The following is a 21488-nucleotide window of genomic DNA, read 5'->3' as shown; positions in this document are numbered from 1 at the left end:
AATCTGGGAATACGTAATTAGAATTTAAATTAATCTGGACACGTACCGATTGCCCGCTGCCTACCAACATCAATGAGAGTTTCTAAGAAGCTCGTAAGATTATCTTGGCGATGGCTATGTATTCTGAAAACGTGTGTGCTTGTTTACTGAAATTTGCATATTTTGGTCAGCATGAAAGATTGTTCGTGCATTTGGTATTTTATTGAAATATTTATAAAACATTTTCCAAACTAAAACAACTTTTAAGAAAAGCGTGTATTTAAAAGGTGGAAGAGGTATAAAACAATACACATGTATTATGGTATTGGGCAACTTGTGTTTGGCAAAAAGGGTTGGAATGATTAAATCTTTCAAAACTTGAAATCTGGAATTTAAAAAAGCTATAAAATGTTGTAAATAAAGGTGGTGTCATTAGAAGTAATGAAAATGTGCCTTCTTTAAGCATGAAATTATTTAATGAAATTTATAGCAAACGTAACGGTATCTAGGTACATATTATAATAAATTAAAAATTTACGAATATTTATTTTAATGCAATAACTTATTTAGGAAAAGGATAAAAAAATGTAGGTACAACGTGAAAATATGTTGAAAAAGGACAGTTTATTTTGGTTTTTCATAAAATTTTAACATTAAATTACATGCTTCATAACAAAGCTTGCCAAACTTTGTAGGATCATTGGCCTGAAGTAGATGAATTGTTTGACTTCTCATTACAAATTCGGTCATTGTAGGAGTCGACGTTGTTTTTTCATTTCTAAAATAAAATACCCAAACTTTTTTATTTAACATTGTTTAAAATATTCCCATGGTGGAACCTTTTTTCTACCAAAATTTCCTAACAACCTTTATTTTAACCCAAAATTTATAAAATCTCCCACGGAACCAATTTTAACTGTTAATAGCCGGCCATGTAAATTCAATCGCCCTTTGGGGGGCTATGTCGCTCACTATGGGTATCACTGTTCTTTGCTAATCGTCAATCACGTTAGGGATCATAAAACAAGGATTTCTCAAAAAATGATATTACGTAAATATAAATATATAAATTACAAAAATCGGTAGGTATTACCTTATGTACGTAACATATCGCTCACTCCTTTCAAGAACGTCATAAATCAAAAATCGTCAATTTTCAGTTATGCATGTTTTCAGAATGCCCAGAAAATGTACTATATCCCAGCAAAAGAGGTATATTTTTAACTAAATATTTACTCGCTACAGGGCAGAAAGTGTTGTTTTTGCATTTCGAAGAAAAGGAATTGTTTAATTATTTTGTTAAATATACTAAATATTTTTCAAATGGAGAAAAAGCCTTCAGGTTTTACCTAATAAGATATATTGCACAGTAAAAAGTTCAGTAAGTGGCTTGTTATATGTTTTCAATACATTATATTATATTTTAAAACTTTAAAAACGTTCTCCTGAAAAATCAAGTATTTTGATTTATGACGTTTTTGAAAGGAATGAGCGATATGTGAGTACACACGTAAGTACGAAATGTTGAAATAATAATATAGCATGTCAATAAAGGAACGAAGGAATCACGCACCTATAAATTTCGTAATGTTTTTTTTTGCATTTATGTAACACATACGATTACGTTCTTCATTGAAAATTTTTACCACCCGCTGATAGGAAGGTGAATTTTACTATTTTATTCCTTTACGTAAGTATTTATTTACATTTTACACACATATTACTTAGCGGCATCCTGTTACTTACAGTTGTATGCGGATATTTTAGTATTCCTAGAGATAAGCAGTTGTATTTTATAGGATAGACATTTTTGTGTTAAAAAAACAGGGTGGCATAAGGGTTTATTTTGAAAATGCGTAATAATTTTATTCGATTAATTAAAATTCATGATTCATACATTTTTGCTATGGTGTATTACTAAAACTTTTCACCATTTAAAAATGTTCATATTTAATTTTTTTATTAATTAATTCAATTATTTACTAAATAAGATTATAGTTTTTTAAGCCCTGGTGGTATTTAATTTTTTTTTTAATTTTATTTGTTCTTTTTCTATTTGTTAACGCATTTAAAAAAATGATTGGAATAATTATTTACTTCTTAAAGCTTGGTTCTAATACTACTTTGATATCGTATCATAATTTATATCACAAAGCTGATTATACATTGAAAATGTTGTTTCAATAATATGTTAAAACCAGGTTATATAAATTTCAACAAGACGCCTACTACTAACATGTACTCATAATATTATTTACATGTTACGGTTTTGTCCGCCTCCGTAGTGTAATGGTCAGCACGCTCGGCTACCGTTCTGGAGGTCCCGGGTTCGATTCCCAAGGGGGTAAAATAAATATTGGTGATTTTTTCACTGTAATATTTATTCAATATTACCATGGACTGGTACCTGAAGCGGAGGGCTGATCACCTTTCCCTCATGTGTAAACGATTAAGATAACACTGCGTTAATATGACACAGTGCCCTATGCACCATTGGGGTGCGGATAAGGGTTTTTATTTATTATGTTACGATTTACTCAAATAACTGTAATTTTTATGTTTAAACTATTTAAAGTCATATCGAGTTATTTATAAAAATGATACCTACAAATTATCAATACTCAACAAACTTATTTTTGCAAACTTACTACTTTATTTGATATACTTATGTATATGATACAAATAATAAAATTGATTTTTTTATACTTTTTTGTTTTCTTCTGAAATATACCTTCGAATCAGTCCAGTCCTGTTTGATTAACATTGTCGTCATGGTTCGCTTCTCGTGGTATTGTTAGATGTCCTTCAGTACAGCAATGTGTTACGGATGTCTGCATTGACTTCCAATGGTTTCCTCGTGTGATGATACACGATGGGTTTTGCTGTATCATTATTTAACACATCGGGGTTAAAGCAAATATTGATAAACACAGAATCATGGTCCAATGATTTTAATGCGAGAAAAAATGAAGCACAAATAATATATTAATGTTCCTACTAAAACCAATTTAGTTTTCGCAAAACCCTCATAGGAGTAAGAATGGAATTTGTCGACGATAAGAACATTCAAAATAAACTTTGATTTATTTATCTATTTCAAACTATCCAGTTACGTATAGTCTTCCTGATGATCCTCTTCTTGGATGGTTTAATATGTTCATCCAGGATATTGAACACTCTTGACAAGACTCGAGACGAGCGCTTCTGAGACTCAAAAGTCATACAGGTTGTAATTTGAATAGCACGAAAACCTCGTACGAGCATTCAGCTGAGATCTCATTTCGAATGCACTACTAAATGTGTTAATGACTCCTTAACTCAAATTTGTCTAATAAAGAGCACCTTTGATTCAATTTTCTTACGATATTGGAGAATATGAACTATTATTAGGGTTTATTTATTACATGTTCAAATCAAACGCCAAATCTACAAATATGTGATAAAAGTATTAGACTACGTAATATAGATTACTTTAACTAAACTTATATATTTTTATTTCTAACGATTTTAGCATTTTAGCATTGTTAGAATGTTAATGATGCCGAAAAGCAAATTAATAAATGCATTTGTTTTTACTGCACAAAACTAAAGTTAAAGGTATCTACACTACCTAATTAATAAATTGTTACCCTCCTTATGGACTCCCAGACATGGTTTTCATTATGTGAGTACTATTTGAGGATGTTTATTAATATATAAACATGACATAAAACTAAGAAAAAAAACTGTGGTCAAAATATATTTATTTATTTAACTTTTTTATTTAAATAAGAATTAAACGTTTCCATATAACAGCGTTATAATAATCCCGACACACGTTTATAATATATATTTTTTCATTCAATATCTTGTTGATAAATCAACTATCAACAATGGCATTAAATATATTTTTTAACTGTAATGTGTTATTTACAACTATCAGTTAAAAAATATAATTTAGAGCGTACCAGAAATATGAAGGATTGATACTTATACAAATTCAAATCATAGACAGTAATACCTGAAATCATTGTTTTACGTATGTTATATATGTATTATGGTAATATTATGATTGTTCCTATGTATTAACAAATTTTTACTTACATGTAATTTAATTTTCGCTAAAAGTTTAAGTACCTAATATTAAATGTAAAATAAATTTTGTTATTTGTATTTTCACGTTGTACTGAAAATAGAGAATTTCAGTGTACTTCAGAATTTATAAAAAAAACTATTATGTCTGTACTTACATAAAAAATAGTTGGATTAAGAGATACGGATTGATAATAAATAACAAAAAATCAATTGAAAGCTACTTACGTTCAGACTTAGAAAAATGATAAGAAAAATCTTAATTTTATAAATCCTTTCGAAACGCAGAATATGGTCATTTTTACATGTTGGCACATTATAAACAAAGAAAATTATCAATAGCGTAGTATTATATAGTGTTTCATGCACGTTGGTGTATTAATTGTCCTGAGGAAGAGATGGGTGCACCTCGAAACAGGAAACTATATTGTAGTCAATTGTTATTCACTAAAATTAAAATTGTTTTGTTGGGTGATAGATACACTGGAAGTGTGGTGTTAGAGGCGTCTGGTGAGGATTCCCTGGACCACGTATCGTACAAATGTCCATGTCCCAAAAGTGATCTATATTATGAAAGGCCTACACCGACGTAGTTTTCTGACATATTTTTCATAAGCGATAAGTTGATGGAGTGACTTGTGGTTCAGAGACAAGCGAACGATGGTTACCGAGTCGATTAAATAACCTAAACAATTCAGCCACGAAACATTCCGCGATCAAAGAATACTATCTCTAGATAAAATTGGAGATGGGATAGCAAAGTGGGGCCATGAACAACCCCACAACCACCTTATCAAGACGGCTGTCCGAATTTAAAACAACAAAAAAAATGTCCCTTACTGTGTTTTGAGTTTGGACAGCCGAAGAGTGTCTGACTAAGAAGAATTTAAACATTATAACGCTCCAGATTTTTTACAGTACCTAACATCTTTATTAAGTAAAAATAATTGAAATGTACTCTATAGCTTTAGGAATTTCTTCGCCACACTCTATCGCCACTCGTGTATTTGGTTTTTGCAGTTGCAAGTGGCGCGACAGTGCTCCTGACGAGTCCGCCCGTTGCTAGTGTTGCCGGAGCAGAGCCACCCCCGGCCGGCCGCCAGCAGCTCCTTGCAGTTGCTCCACTGGTCTGCGTAGGGACAGGCGTTGGTGCACAGCTTCCCCAGGTGACAGGACTTGGGGCACATCTTGCACTGCTTACCCCGCCGGTACGGGCGGCCCAGCTTCTCGGACCAATTGCCACTAAAAAAAATACGCCGTTTTATTATTGAGTTTAAGGTTTTTTGTAATATATTTTAAGCTGAAATAAATATATTTTAAGTAATTAAAGTAAATAAATTTAAAAAAATAAAACTTATCCTATAAAGTTATTATTTTTAAAATATCAAGCCACTAATGTAGAAAGCATTAAAAGAACTATAAAAGGAGGATATATATTGAAATCTAAAAAATACACATCTTTAAGATTCCAAAATGATTTTACAATAACAAAATATAACACCAAGCAATTCCAACAAAACTACTAATATTTGGGAACCAAAAAATTTAAGATAAAAAAATTATGTTACGTGTTTATGGGAAAAAACACTACAATGAAAAAAGACTATCATATCATTGAAGTACAATCAATAAACATTGGATGTAAGTCTCTCTCCAAGCACAAGAACTTAGTCTCGTTTTGAGAGAGGCATAGCGTAAAATATATTATGTGTAGAAATGTCTAGTAAATGATTAAAAGCCTAATATTTTTTGCAACTATATTAAAAAAAATTAAATTCACTAAAATCGAAAATTACCAGATCAATAATCTTATACCTTAGAACGTGAAAATTGACATAGGAACCTTTCACTTTGAACGATATCGCACAAACAGTTTCAACAATTTTTAAGATCTGGAATATGCTTCAAGATACCATCAAAGCAAATTAAGGTCTTGTAGGTTTATATACAAAAATCTATAAAATAATAAAAAGTGTTTATACAATTCGTTATGAAGTAGACCGTGAGGCATGGAAATTAAACTCAAATCGAGCTTCTATTTTGCCTCACATTCCAGACCACCTACCAGTGTTAACTCAATGATACATCAATTTAAATCATTGTTAAATTTCCTAGATCTACAATATGCTTCAAGATACCACCAAAAAAATCAAGGTCTAGAGGTTCATGTCACACGTCAATCATTGATCATCAAAATCAATTAATACTATGTATACCTACTACTGGTCAATTCAATGCCAATTATATTATTTCATAATGTGTTCTGATTTATGTATCTCAGATATTAAAGAAGTTGATTTTAGGCTTAATAAAATATTTTAAGATGCATGAAACAACTTTTCGCAGTAATATTTCGAATAGCTTACTATTTTAGTCGCTAGGTGTTGAGCATTTTCCGTAAAAGCTCGAGATTGGCGCAACATTTTTTCCAGTAGTTTCATAGATGGCGATACAAGTATTTTTCACTTTGTGTGGAATTTCGTAAAAATGGAAAATAAATAAGTAAGTATAAGTATGTATAAAATGCCTTATTTTCCTAAAAGAATATTTTCGATGTACACACACAAACACCTTAAGAATTGATATCTGAATAAAGACGAAAAGTTCTTCAGAAGAAAATATGAAAATTAGGAATTTTTTAGGTCTGAATTTTATTGAAATATATAATTTTTCTTCTTTTGCCCCTACACGAACCTAAATATAATCTACTCAATAAATAGAGTGCATCATCGAATTGATGCGGTGTTAACTTGATAGGAATTAAATGGCCGAATTTAATTGAAATAATTATTGAATACAGCTAACAATCTAATAACTTAAATCAGTCAAGACAAGGCATTAGCTTTGTAAATGACTTAACTTTAATATTCTCTTCTCGAAAACATATTTGTGTCCACCGAGAGCGAAATGAAAAATCTTGATAATCCTAGTTATGATCAAAGATTTATTGTGAAGTATTTGTTAAATAGCAATTAAATTTTCTTTAAACCCAGGTAACATTTGATGTACCTACTTATTTTTTTTAACCGCTGTTTTTGTATTGAAAAATAATTTTCATCGAAATAAATATATGGTTTTGAAAAGAAAAAAGTTATTAAAAGGTAATGAGCCATAAAAAAATATTTTTTCATTACATATTTAAAAAAAAAACAATATGAATTTTAAAAAAATTGGCGTGACCTAACGTCTGACTCTATGCATTGCCGGAAGCCAATTGAGTTTTTTATGCGATTTTGGCCTTAAAGACATTTAAAATATCCTTAACAGGATTCATCATTTGTATTCGGAATGCATAAAATATTAACGCGACGATGAGTTGGTATTATTACACAGTCACTATTTATAAATAAATACACATTTTAAAGGATTTTTCTTACATGGGGCAATAGTTACAGACGTAGTTGTAGAAAGGTTTTCCTCTGGGCCCGCCAGAGGCGCACTTCGTGAATCCGCAGCCCACCTCGTGAGAAGTGGCCCAAACCATCTGCGTGTAATGTCCGACCACATTCAAGTCGTTGTTCTGGGATCCGTAAGTAAAGTTTTGGTGTTCGAGGTACCAAGTTTTGACTGCAAAAAGCCTATCAAATAAAAAGAAAAACATTTATAACCAATAAATAACTAAGTAACAAGCTAGACAATTGGGTGAGATATTAATGAGATAAAATGATCGTGATTCTTCTTCTCCATCTTATTCCTCATTGCTGAGGGTTGAGACCCTTGCAGAAGCAATGATCGTGATAGGTTTCCTTAAATTAGACAAAAATTTACATATGTATCTGCAATTATCTGTTTTTATTTTAACTGTTATCCGCACCCAGTGGTGCATGGGGCACTGCATCGTTCTATTTTTTCATTGCTTGATTTATCGTTAATGTACGTTGTATAAAGGCATCATTGGGTGCGGATGTGCATGAAAAGAGAAAAATATAGAGGAAACATATGAAATGTATATATATATATATATATATATATATATATATATATATATATATATATATATATATATATATATATATATATAAATATACATATATATATTTATATATATATATATATATATATATATATATATATATATATATATATATATATATATATATATATATATATATTTATATATATATATATATATATATATATATATATATATATATATATATATATATATATATATATATATATATATATATATATATATATATATATAAATATATATATATATATATATAAATATATATATATATATATATATATATATATATATATATATATATATATATATATATATATATATATAAATATATAAATATATTTATATATACACACACACATTTATTTATTTACCTAATAATACCAAACAACATTTATTATTATTTTTACATTAACATTGGGTTATTTTTACATTTTCGACGAAGCAGTTAACCACCCTATGACAGGTCATAAGCCCCGTGAATTCCCAGATTTACGTATTCTTTGTCATCTAAGTTGAAATATTTTTTTTCTCATTATCTTATTTCAAATTAATATAATCTAATATTTATACGATATGAGTAACGGATGATATAGAAATTAAAAATAATATTTACAATTGGTAAATATATTTAAAAAATGCTTTTTCTGTTTCAACAACAATAAAAAGTTTTCGACATAACGTCAACTAGATTTAATTAAAGGAGTAATTGCGATCTCTCATATAGTTTAATTCATCTCCGTAACACATCAATTCAAACTAACCTATATTGCCTGTGACTGTCAAACAGATACATCACGTTCGTCCCAAAGCGATTCATACAAATATAGCTAATAACTTACATGATATAATGTGTATCCTAATAATATACATACATAATTTATTGCAATAAACTACATAGATTGAACAGTATGAATACATCACATTACGGATCATTTGATTCGTGACCCGGATGAAGGATTCGATATGAATCATAATTTAATATTCGTAAAAATAATTATCAATCTTAATTTCAAAATTACTCCATGCACAATGGAGGCCTGGCTAAACCCTAATGTCTGGAAGTGAAACATGGAGTTGGGAAATGAAGGATGAAAGTAGACTGAATGCAGTAGAAATGCGATATCTCAGACATATGTGGCAGAACAATGCAAGATAGATATTCGAATGGTGATATAAGGATGAAAGCAGACTGAATGTAGTCGAAATGCGATCCCTCAGACGAATGTGTGGCAAAACGATGTTTGATAGATGTTCGAATGATGAAATAAGGAAAGAATGTAAGGCTGAGATAAGCATTATCGATAAAATTAAGAAAGGTGTGTTGAGATGGTTTGGATATGTGGAGCGTATGAGTGAAGAAAGAACGGTTAAACAAATTTATGAGGCGAATGTAGTTGGAAAAGAAGCAGAGGACGACCGAGGAAAACTTGGCATAATCAGGTATGTCAAATACTTGAAATCGGCCGGGTCAGGAGTCGTAATAATCGTCGGGTATGTATGAGGAGATGCATGAATGTAGAAGAGGCAAAGAATGTTTGCAAAGACAGAGTGGTGTGGCGTTCGATTCTCTCTGCCTACCCCTGCGGGGAAGCGGCGTGATGGTTAGTTAGTTAGTTAGTTAGATATAAGGAATGAACTCAAGGCTGAGATAAACATTATTGATAAAATTTAGAAAGGAGCGTCGAGATGGTTTGGGCATGTAAATCGTATGAGTAAAGTAAAACAAATTTATAAGGCGAACGTAGTTGATAATAGAAGCAGTGGAAGACCGAGGAAAACTTGGCATGATCAAGTATTTCAAATACTTGAAAGTGGCCAGGTCAGGAGTTGAAGTAATTGTACGACATACATCACTGACGAGCCGTGTGACTGAAATAAGCTATTGGTATACAAGTGCGAGTATTAGGCAAGCTGTTAATTTTTTAAAATACATTAAAAAATACATTACAACTTACAACAAAAAATACACAAATCTTGAGTCTAATTTTCCATTTTTTCTTCACCAAAACATCACATTTCCTTTATAAATTATTTTATGTAATCATGAATTCTAGCTTGTAAAATTGTTACGTTTTGCTGCGATTTAATGATTTCATATTGGTTTAACACAGGATTGGTCACGTTTTGTCGCAACTTTAATTAATACTTCGATATAACACAGTAAACAGAACAGATTTGCATTTAAAGGATTTTTTGTGCAATATTGGAAATGTAACTCTTTGGTGAGGACCTCCACGTTTATGTTTAATCATTAATCCTTCACATGATAAAAAGTTACTATTTTTTCTTTTGAAAAAATGTACGTAAAGTTGATTTTGATTATAACCATATTCTTATCTCATAATTTGGTAGCAATGCAGTAATCTACCATTTAATTATAAATGTCAGTAAACATAGAGTCAGTAAAAATAAATGTATCAGAATAAATTAAACATTGTGGCTGTTAACAAAAGATCCATAGCTTTTTTTGTAAGAAAAATGTATTAATATTATTAAAAATACGTGATACGCGAGCTTTAATTCTCTGCAAAGCTGTTTTTATCACATGACCATTGTAAAATTATATGTTTGAAAACATTTAAGTCATTGACCTCTAAATTATATGAAAACAGTAGTTTTATTGCAAATTTATTATTTTAAACGAGTTGTTTTAGTCGAATGGATGTCTATGAAAACTAACCCGATGACACATAAAATATTAGCGAGTCCCAATGACCTTATTCTTCAATTTATTTAAAGTAGCCATATTATGAATACATTATTAATAAAATAATGCTTTGATAAAGTGATATTTACCAAAGATTTCCTTAAAGAATTACTTGGAAATGTTAATGTATCGAAAAGCACAACGGTCAATATAATAAGAAAACTTTTACTAGTGATTAACTTAACCTTAAAAATCAATGGACAATTTTAGGCAAATATTTATTATCAAACCTCAAGGCCACTTTAATTAAACTAACGTTAAATTGCAACTTAATTTTCTCTAAATCCAGGTAACATTTGGCGTTTTTTCCTTAAAACACCGTTTTTATATTGAAGAAAAAAAAATTGAAATAAATATATGGTTCTCAAAGAAGTGAGTTATTTAACGGTAAGGAATTTAAAAAAAAACATTAAAAATAATTTTCAATATTTTTTCTAAAAAAGGTCAATTTCTAATACATACTCTATTTTTTAAGCATGCACACACGTCTAGCCCTCATCGCGGTCGAGCGCCTTATGATTTGAACGCCTAAAATCGAGGCTTTAATCTTTTATATACAAGGTGCTACATTAATTATTATAGTCGACCGATATGATATTGAATAAAATATTGTGTATGTTACCATGGAACCTGATGGGATGATACGAAGATGTTTTGCCCACATGTGCCATACTCATCAATGTGTCTACCGTGGGGAGGGTCGTGCACTAAAAGGTGACAAGCATCTGCCCATCGCTGGGCAGCAATCGCGGCACCGTTATGCCACTTCTGAAAAAAAATAAGAAAAGGGTTTTGAAAAAACACACAAAAAAAACGTTTGTTACCCATTTTTATGAATATTTGGCTAAAATGATTTAATAATATCTTGCATAGATACATCTTAATAAAACAATCTCTGCTAAATAAAAGCTTTTTAAATCAACCCTATGGTATGGCTCCAGTGAACGCAAACGTAAACCGTAATGAGATTTATGATATTTGTAGGAGTTCCAAAAATTTGAGTAGTGTGGCTGTCAATCATGGCTAGAATGGTGAATGTTACATATGTATAAATTGATCACTTAAACCAGCCTATAATAGGTCATGAGCCCTGGAAATACCCAGACTTCTTACCATATTATTCTTCATCTGTGTATATATGTCATTTAATCATAAAATATTGGATTACATCAAATAAATAGAATTACGAGTATATTTACTTTAAACCCCCAGGTATTGTACTCAAGACCTCATACATGGTAGCCAAAAGCGCTACTGTACACAACTTAGACGCGAATAAAATATAGTTCACATAAAAATATTATAATACACACACGTACATATAATATGTATAGTGCGATTACTTTACAGAGCGGCTCAGAACAATACAAAATTTTAACTGTACCAATTTTCCATGATAACGATCGCGGAAGTAATTCGCATAACTATCTCCGTAATTAGATATGCGTATCTGTATTATATTATTCACATACACGAAACCATGTTTCATATAACAATGCTAGGGAGACGAAACATAATTTCAGGGTTGTAGAACTCGTCTCGCTCTATTAACGCTCCAGATTCTTTTATGATGTATGATTTGGTAGTCAAGTTATTTGGAAGACAAGAAGATGTGTCGGGAGTAGAATAGCCGCGATGGAACATAGCATAATATATGTATGTGCACTAATTAGTGCGAATTGAGGTAACCCACATCTGACTAATGAAATTGATATACGAACTCGCATGCACATCACTTCGCACTGCCATTACATACAGCTGTAAATGATGAAATTCATATGCAATAATGAAATTAAAGGAAGATTTTTTATCGTAGAGACCGCGTACGGTTTTAATATTTGGCATTTGTTAAGGGATAAATAGCGTTTCAGACATTTTTTTTCCTATCATTTTTCATTTTCTGAATCACCATTTTTTTATATTTTCTTTTGTAAAAATCATATTTTTTTTGAATAACTAGGGGGCGGAACGGACGGAAGAAAACTGGAGCTTTAATATTAAGATATATGTATTTATTTACCTTTGCTTCGGTTCGGTACAATTTTTTTTATTTCAACCCTTACAATTATCTGATTCTAATCAACAAAAAAAACTTTTTTCACGGTGGTAATTATTAGATGATATTTTGACTGATAAATTCCATGTTGATCTTTTGGAGAGTGTGGAAAAATCTTTAAAAAATTAGTTCCAAAGGGGTGTAAACAATAATTTAGAATCCGTGTTTGTAATAAAAGCCTTATTGAATTTGGGTTCTTTAAAAAAGGAATTGTAATGATATCTGTTGACTTCTTCGTAAAGTTTAATAATTTACTAAAATTATTGAAATACCACTTCACAATTAAATTTTTAATTGAATTAAATTGTTTTGGCGACATCGATGGTTGAAGTTACTAAAATCCGCTGTCAGGTTTACGTGAATTGATCACGTTTCTATTTTTTTTAAACAATATTAGTTATTTTTTGGTTAATTTATGATTCACAACAGCTCAATCATTGATAGGTTAACCTTATTTTTTCTGTTATTTTAGGGTAATGTGTAGTTATGCATACAAGAATAAAGATTTGAAAAAATCTCATTTATAAAAATAAATAAGGCGAATAAAAAAAAACTGCATATGACTTTCAAGTCGTTTTCCAATATCATAGAACTGCGCTTCTTTAAAAATATTTCGTTTAAATTCATGGCAAATTTAAAACTTAACAAGAAGTGATTTATGAAGTCGGTAACGTATCTAGGCGCCAGTGTTTGAATATTAAATAGATCCGAAGCTGTGTTTCATAACACTTCGTTTCATCAGATTCAATTAATTTGTATATCAAAGTATGTAAATCACGTTTTGTATACAAATTGAAAATGTATCGTAGAATCCTACCGAGAATTCTATTTGCGCGGATCACTTTATGATACAAATCGTAAATTAATTTTGTTATCATAATATAATATTGACCTTCCAAGGTCTGCATGGCCATTATTTAGAAATATTGTGTATCTGGTTTTCATAATTGTGAGTAAAAACTTAAATTTGGTTTAAACATCAACCGAAATAATTATTTTCTCTTCAATAAGTTTCCCCATGATTTTACATGGTCTAATACTATAACCGTACGTTTAATCAAATCAAACGCACCACATTATCAAATCGACCACAACGTAGCGTTGAATACATACGTATACATTGATAAAATGCAAAATCAAATCAGTAAGACTCATTTGCAGTACTTCGGCCATAGAAAATTGTGGACATTTATTAAAGAAATAATGTAATTGTGGAATAGCTAAGGTACAAAAAATCTATTTAAAAATAAGCTCTTGTTGGGTATTTGTATTCATTTGGTGGTTTTACGCTTAAAAGTGGTAGATTCTATCCCTTATTCCCGAATTTACGAGGATATCCAAAAAGTTTTTTAATTTCCAAATGCGTGCGAGGATGCTTCGACGACGGACATTTTGTTATTTACCAACTGTTACAAAAATTATAGATATAAAAAGTATATTCTTCTATTTTTATCTTTTACCCCCATTCAATAATACATAAGACTTTAATCAAATCGATGTATGCCCTATGAGTGCAGATAAAGACTAAAAGATAAAATAAAAATAAAATAAAAACATTGAAAGAAGTTCGGGACACACTAAACGGTTTATACAGACAAACCAAATCAATGTACATGATATAAACTGGTTAAAAGCTAACTTAATAAAAAATATGAATGTGATCGAGTGACCAAAATATCAATGTGACAAAAACATTAAACTATCAATGTGAACGAAGTGATCAAATTGATCAAACCAATCAAATTAAGATAACAAAAATACAAATGAACGTATAATTTTGTTAAAAAATAATAACGTTCTAAACTGTAATAAATCTTTGTTCACTCCCAGAACCAGTATTACTGGAGTTGTATTCCCCACAAATATGTTAATGTATAGGTGCATTTTTATGTACTTACCATAGTCAACATATTGGATGCCCTAGGCCGCACTTTGGTTCGGAAGAAATTGTGATAAAGCACAATTTTCTTCATGACTTTAGAACTTCTTGGAACCAAAGCTGAACTTGGTATTCTATCACCAAACATCTGCGGTCCTGATAATTAAAATTAAAACATTTAAAAATCACTCCAGCATTATCTTTATGCGCTGGATTTTTTTCTGTAGTGTAATATTTTTAAACAATTATATGTAGTCATCATAAGAACATACTTATAAACAAATATATTGTGATTTGATTATCTTTTTCAGATAAACCTAGGTGCATTAAGTTTGAAAATTTAAAACTAGTTGTCATGAAGTTGGGTCGAACCTAAAAATAACCACAGTACAACCCAACCCAGAGAACACAAGTCGGCATTTTTTTTTACATATTTTCTTTTTTTTTCATATTTTATTTAAAAAATCGCAGATAAAAATAAAAGAAATATAAAATATCATAAAGGTATTTGTGGTTAAGATTTCTCTTGTTGCACCTAGTAGTTATGTAATATTATACTTACGTCTATCAAATCTCCAGTTTCGTTGCATATCACTCAACGATAGCACGCAGAAAAGAATAAGTAAAGAATGGAAAATTTTTGACATCTTGATTTAGTTTTCTAAAAAAAGGAAGTAAAAAAGGAAATTAAATTAAATTCATTAATAACTAATTTAAGCATTTTTTAGTTTAAAAAAATGAGAAGCAATTTATGGCACTAATTTAAAATTTAGATTTTTTTTTTAATCGAATATCTAATTTAAAAATGGAAATAACGACTTATTTTATATGCCATTTCCCCCCTTAAACACACACACACACATATATAATATGTATGTATGTATATATATATATATATATATATATATATATATATATATATATATATATATATATATATATATTTCTATAAAAAAACGGTTATAAAAAAAATATATATTAAACACATAAAATACACGAAATGTCTCTAAGATATCTAAAATTATTTTTACGAATTAAAAAAACGCTGAATTGAAAATCTTTTATAAATGCAATCGATAAAATAAATAAGTCAAATGGTAGTAAAATCGCATATACTTACATACATTTTTTTTATATATTTTACTACAGTAGGTACGTTATTATTACATTTTGCATATAAATGATTTCCTTAAAATTAATTCACTATTTGTAGTTACACACACGTTCAAAAAATCTACCAAGGACAAATGAAAAAAAATCGTTAACTAAATTCATTCGGTTACAAAGGGATAAACCAGAATGGTTGAAAATTAATGTCTTCTGGTTTCGATGAAGCAAAACATGAAACTTGATTCCTGAATACCGTTAAAACATTTCTCCCAAATTTGGACACGAAATTTTGAGATCATTAGCGGTAGTGGAATGAAGGAAAAATAATCGGTATTTTTTCCACAATGCTTTTGAAAATATTTTTATGGCTAGTAGGTACAAAATATATTATTGTAATACCCACGTATTGCTACAAAAAAGTAAACAATGCGGTTGAACGATAATAATTAATAATTCATACAATTTAATTTTAAAATAAAAAAAAATTAAATTAATAGTTCCGCATGTGAAGAAAAAAATATTATTATTTTTATGCTTATACATATTTTTCTATAAATAAAAAATTAAATTAACATTTGAAGCATAACATTATAACTTTTCATTAAAAAACTAAAATAAAGAAATAACGATATATCTCCTTATAAATATTGATCAGTTTTGAGAAAGCATTTTTCAAAGAGCTTTCTTCCCAATTTAATAAATGAAAGTATTTAGTAAATTAAAATATATTAAATTGATCTACAGTTGACATTCCTTACAAAAAGCATATACCATATTTAATAAATAATGCTAACTCATGTTCTCCCAGTAGCGATAAATATTTTTTTTATAAAACAGATTTTAAAGAAAATATATTTTGCATTCTTATAACGAACGATAATTTCTATTTGACGTTTTTGAGTTTTTTCAGAGGCAAAAAATATTTACCAACCAATCTAAATGAACTCCGGTTTTGGTGTAACATGTAATAGAATCCTAGTAACGATAAAGTGAATTTGTTTTTACTAAGAGAAATGTACATTCAGAGTACATAAAATGCTAACGTATCCACCTATTAACTAGAAAGAAAATTGACGTTTAAACCCAATTAAATTAATAAATTAACCTGAATTAACCTTAAATCAATGAATTGAGACAATAACCTGAATGCAAAGGGTTATTCTCAAATGACATACATATGCATAAAAAAGCGTCAGTAAGCGATGACGCATAAAAGCTCTCTATATAATATAGTTTTTAATATAATAATACATACATAAATATGTTACATATATACTCGTATTTGTTATTTTCTTTAGACGGTTTTTGTATTCAATATTTATTTTTGTTATAAATATGTTTAATTAACCGCAAATAACATGAATACGGGGTATAACGCAATAATAATAAAATTTATTATTTATTGGAATAAAAATTTACCAATTTTCTTGCAAAACTACTCGACAATTGAACAAGAAATTTTATGACTTAAACACGTGCTATCTGTAGGTAATAATTTAAGATTTAAATTTGATACATTTTTGCATTTTCCTTAAAATTGTTAGTAATAAAAATAATATGTTAAAACACAGCATAAGAATTTACAATCACATTTATAATAAATATGATTGTAAATTCCATGACCTGCATATAGTAATATAAAATAAAATGTACATACATATGGTAATATTTACTAAAAAAAAAGGACACTAAAATATAATCTTATAATGAAATACTTTAATTACAAATATAAGCTTTCAGAGTATTTTTTCAATTTTCTGTGCCAATCACATATAATAAATTTTAGAACACGCATGAATTTAGGTGAAAAAGTTAAATGAGTACCTACCTCTTGTTTCGATACGAAGCCCTTAGGACGCACTTAATAACCAAGCAACTCGATTTGTATACACTTAAATTAATGCTACGGATGTATCAGTTCATGACTAGAGCTAAATAATAATACCGAATAATAAAATGAAGAATGTGCCTCTGGACTATGATCCATTACTTGTGACAGAATGGATGTGACACTGTATTTTGTGTAATTGTATGACAATGTAATTTAGTGGCTCCGCTGGCCACGCGCGCGAGACTGGCTACCATTTAGTGGACCAAGATTCGCTGGCCTCCCCTTTTATACCGAATACAATGTGTATAATATTATAACATGCATATTACTCGCATTATTTATTATAATATCATTAAGTCGTCTCAGACGCGGTCTTCTGCTCAAATTAAGAACATATTCAACGAGTTTTGTGCTTCACTTTGAAGACTATACTCGTATGTTGATTCATTGTTTAAAATGCATTAAAAATTTACACTGTATTTATTAATACGTTTTAGCTCCAATAATGTAGACATTTTAAATATCTTTCTTATGCAGATTATTCCCATAAATTTTAGGTAATAATTAAAATTATTACCTAACTTTTTCTTCTCGATCGTATTTTTTTATATTTCTTACATGTATAAAATGTTATTGTATATGCACGTTTAAAACTAACTAACTAATTATAACTCTTCCACATTCATACGTTTATTTTCAAATTTTTGAGTTAGGTACGTCGTTTTAATGATTCCTCCTCTCGAACTTTTCTACTACAGAAATATAACCCACATAACAAAAAATTGTATTCCCAGTTGATATTTATTAGAAAAATAAACATCAATTATAATAGACTAGAAATTTTTAATCAATAAAATCATTCAAATAAAAAAGCCAAACTAAAAAAAACTTCTTGCTACAATAAAATAATACAAATTTATTATAAAGAACAGGAGCTTCCAGCTACAATACATATTGTACAGTATCAAACAGATTAATTGAAACAAAACTTAATTTGTTGTATTTCCGTAAAAGTTTTGTAAAATCTTTTGTTTATTAGTTATATCACAAATTAATATTTAGTATGATCTCATTTGGGCTCGATTAAATATTTCACCCTTCTTGGCATCTTTTATATAAGGTTTTGGCACAAGGATGCCATTTTTTCGTCTCGAAACCATACCTGAATTATGGACAAAATGAGCTTTTCCACAGTAGTGTAATCAATTTTCGAGAACCGATTCTTACAGATTGCCGATAGATTTTCAATTAGGTTTATGTCTGGCAAAATTCTTGACCAGTACATTGTTTTTGTGTGAAAATTTTCATCATTATTATGGATTTGTGGCAGGGGGTAAAATCCAGCTGAATTATTACATTACCATTTGACTTTCGTTTTTGTATCTCTGGTAGTATCTTTTCCAGTAGAATTAGGTGATACATCTCGCTATTCATCATCTCAGTCACTGAAAGAAGTAGCCCTGGTCCATAATACGAGGAACACCCCCAAAACATTCATTTAAAATGTGTTGAAAATACGAAAAAAAAGTTTTGTTTCAATTAATCTCTTCGATACTGTATATCTGTTGGGGCTGCTCAACATTTGGGTCGCGGGCCCATCCGACCCACGCACGAGTGTAAACATACATTCTTCTTCTTGTGTGTAATGCAAGGTGCCCCGACATCGACTATTACTTGATAGTAAATGTCTTAGGCAGCTCTAAACAGGGCTCCAACAGTCCTGATTCCCGTTCAATCTGAAGCCATTAATCAAATACCATAAATAATATAATATTATACATAAATGATCGGTCACTTCAGGACTTACAAACGAATAATGACATTTAAATTTGCCTTAAAGTTACTGCCACTATCTTCTTCAAACCCTTATCCGCACCCGATGGTGCATAGTACACAGCATCATATAAACGCAGTGTTATCTTGATCGTTAACACATGAAGGAATGGTGATCAACCTTTCCGCTTCAGGTACCAGACCAGGGTAATCTTGATTGAGTAGTAGAAAATTTTGTAATTTCCAACTTTTAATAATGGTGCGTAATAGATGATGGTACTAAATTTATTTTAAAACTGCATTGCATTTTCTAATAGAAAATATGTGCAGCTGAATTTTATCTCAGCTCAGTTATCTCCATTATTTTCTAATTTTATAAAACGTTGGTACTCAAACCATGGGTTTGCACAAACTAGGCTGAAGGTCACGAAAAAAATTATTGAAGACGTATTGGAAAAAAACATGGAGCATTTTTCTAATACCCTGGAACCTGAAACCACACATGTAAGGTTACATTTTTTTTTATTTCGTTGATTCAGAAACACCTTATTCATTGTAATATGCAGGATCGTATTGTTTGTATATATTATCAAAGAAATAACTGTATACTAAAATTCTACTTTGATGCTGAATTTCTTACAAAATCATTACATACCTTCTACAATATACATACTTATTTGAATACACTTCTTTGGGGACATAAGTTTTATTTTGTTCGATATATTAAAGAATAAAAAAAACGTCTCTTCGACATTTACTTGCCCCCAGAGAGATTTGAACTCTCGACCCCTGGTTTACAAGACCAGTGCTCTAACCCCTGAGCTATGGAGGCACGGCCGATGCGCTCAAAATGTCCGTATTTCAAGTAAGTACTATCTTTATGCACTACCATCTGCCTAATATAGAAATTAATAGGATTTTTTACTTGTGGTTATCAAAATTACGAATTTTTTAAAACCAAATATGGACACAATTTCATATACTTACATAAGAATTCTTAAATAATTCGCCGTCTTTTGACAGAAGAGTAATATTAGCGCCATCTATGAATGCCGGTTGTATTGCGTAATACGCATTGCTCATCTTCGTGCTTGTTTTGCTACATGTACAGATTATGTACTTCACAATCTTTGGACTTATTGTATCGCGATGATTTATTAGGTGTATTAATTTGATAACAAAATGTCTCGGGTATCATATCCCATTCCTAGATTTAGATAATACAAAATGCTACAGCTCAAATAATAAATAGCATTTAGACATACATGGATTTAAATAGGGTCAATCACATCCTTTAAAAAATCTCCATATAAAATTTGTCATAGCTTGAAATATTTTTAATAAGTAAAAGTACATTATTCTCAAAAATTGATTTTTCTTTATTCCCTCACTTGTTGTCTGGTGCTTTTGAGCTATCTGAGTCTAAAATTAGGGCCGCGATTATTAATGTATGCGCATGGATGAAATTGCAAATTTCCCACTAGGCACATTTAATAAGATGTGTATTTTATTTATTGTTTCGGCATTAACTTTGTGGTAAGACATGTTACAATGATTGAAGAAAACACTTGTTTTATACCACTTGAGTTTTATTGAAGACTACCTGAATGATGGAAGTTTAACTTCTGAAACATGTAGTCTTTAATAAAAACTCAAGTGGTATAAAACAAGTGTTTTCTTTAATCATTGTAATAAGATGTGCACATATCAAATTACCTACCCTTAATTCACTACCGTAGGTATATCAATAGGTGCGATACAAAGGTGTTCACGGAGAATTATATATTTCAATGGCAGTAGAAAGTTGGTTGGCATCTCGGAAGCTCCTGAAAAAAATTGTTCTTTATAATTCTCCAACCAATAGAAGCCCAAAAGGCCAATTTTGACCCAAGTGCCGATTCTTATTGGTCCAAATAGTCAAACTATGGAAGCGTTAGATCAGATCAATATTAAATTTAAGATCTAGTCTAGTACATAATAAATAGTCGGCATCAAATTGACTAACATCTGCTTATTCTAAAATATTTAAAAATGGATTCCGATTTAAGTTTTTTTTGTGTATGGGTCCAATAGCTACTAGAATAAATGAATTTAGAGGTAGGTTCAGGT

General features: G+C 29.8%; 1 protein-coding gene and 1 non-coding gene across 2 annotated transcripts; both read right to left on the bottom strand.

Annotated features, from left to right (window-relative positions):
• Positions 1-4898: 4898 nt before the first annotated feature.
• Positions 4899-17739, bottom strand: LOC148310841 (serotriflin-like). Its single transcript, XM_088257626.1, has 6 exons — positions 17604-17739; positions 15228-15326; positions 14685-14821; positions 11353-11498; positions 7428-7628; positions 4899-5292 (listed from the first exon to the last, which is right to left on the bottom strand). The coding sequence occupies exons 2-6, from the start codon at positions 15310-15312 to the stop codon at positions 5040-5042; spliced, it is 822 nt and encodes a 273-aa protein (XP_088113752.1). The 5' UTR covers positions 15313-15326; positions 17604-17739; the 3' UTR covers positions 4899-5039.
• A 2399-nt stretch (positions 17740-20138) lies between these two features.
• TRNAT-UGU (transfer RNA threonine (anticodon UGU)) lies at positions 20139-20211 on the bottom strand. Its single transcript has one exon. It is a non-coding gene; the product is annotated as a tRNA-Thr (tRNA).
• Between the last annotated feature and the right edge of the window lie 1277 nt (positions 20212-21488).

This window comes from Brachycentrus maculatus, unplaced genomic scaffold (genome assembly GCF_059751285.1).
Source record: "Brachycentrus maculatus isolate JH-2025_06_01 unplaced genomic scaffold, ASM5975128v1 h1tg000086l, whole genome shotgun sequence".
Taxonomy (NCBI): domain Eukaryota; kingdom Metazoa; phylum Arthropoda; class Insecta; order Trichoptera; family Brachycentridae; genus Brachycentrus; species Brachycentrus maculatus.
The sequence above is the reverse complement of the archived record's forward strand: the minus strand, read 5'-3'. Positions and strand labels throughout refer to the sequence as shown.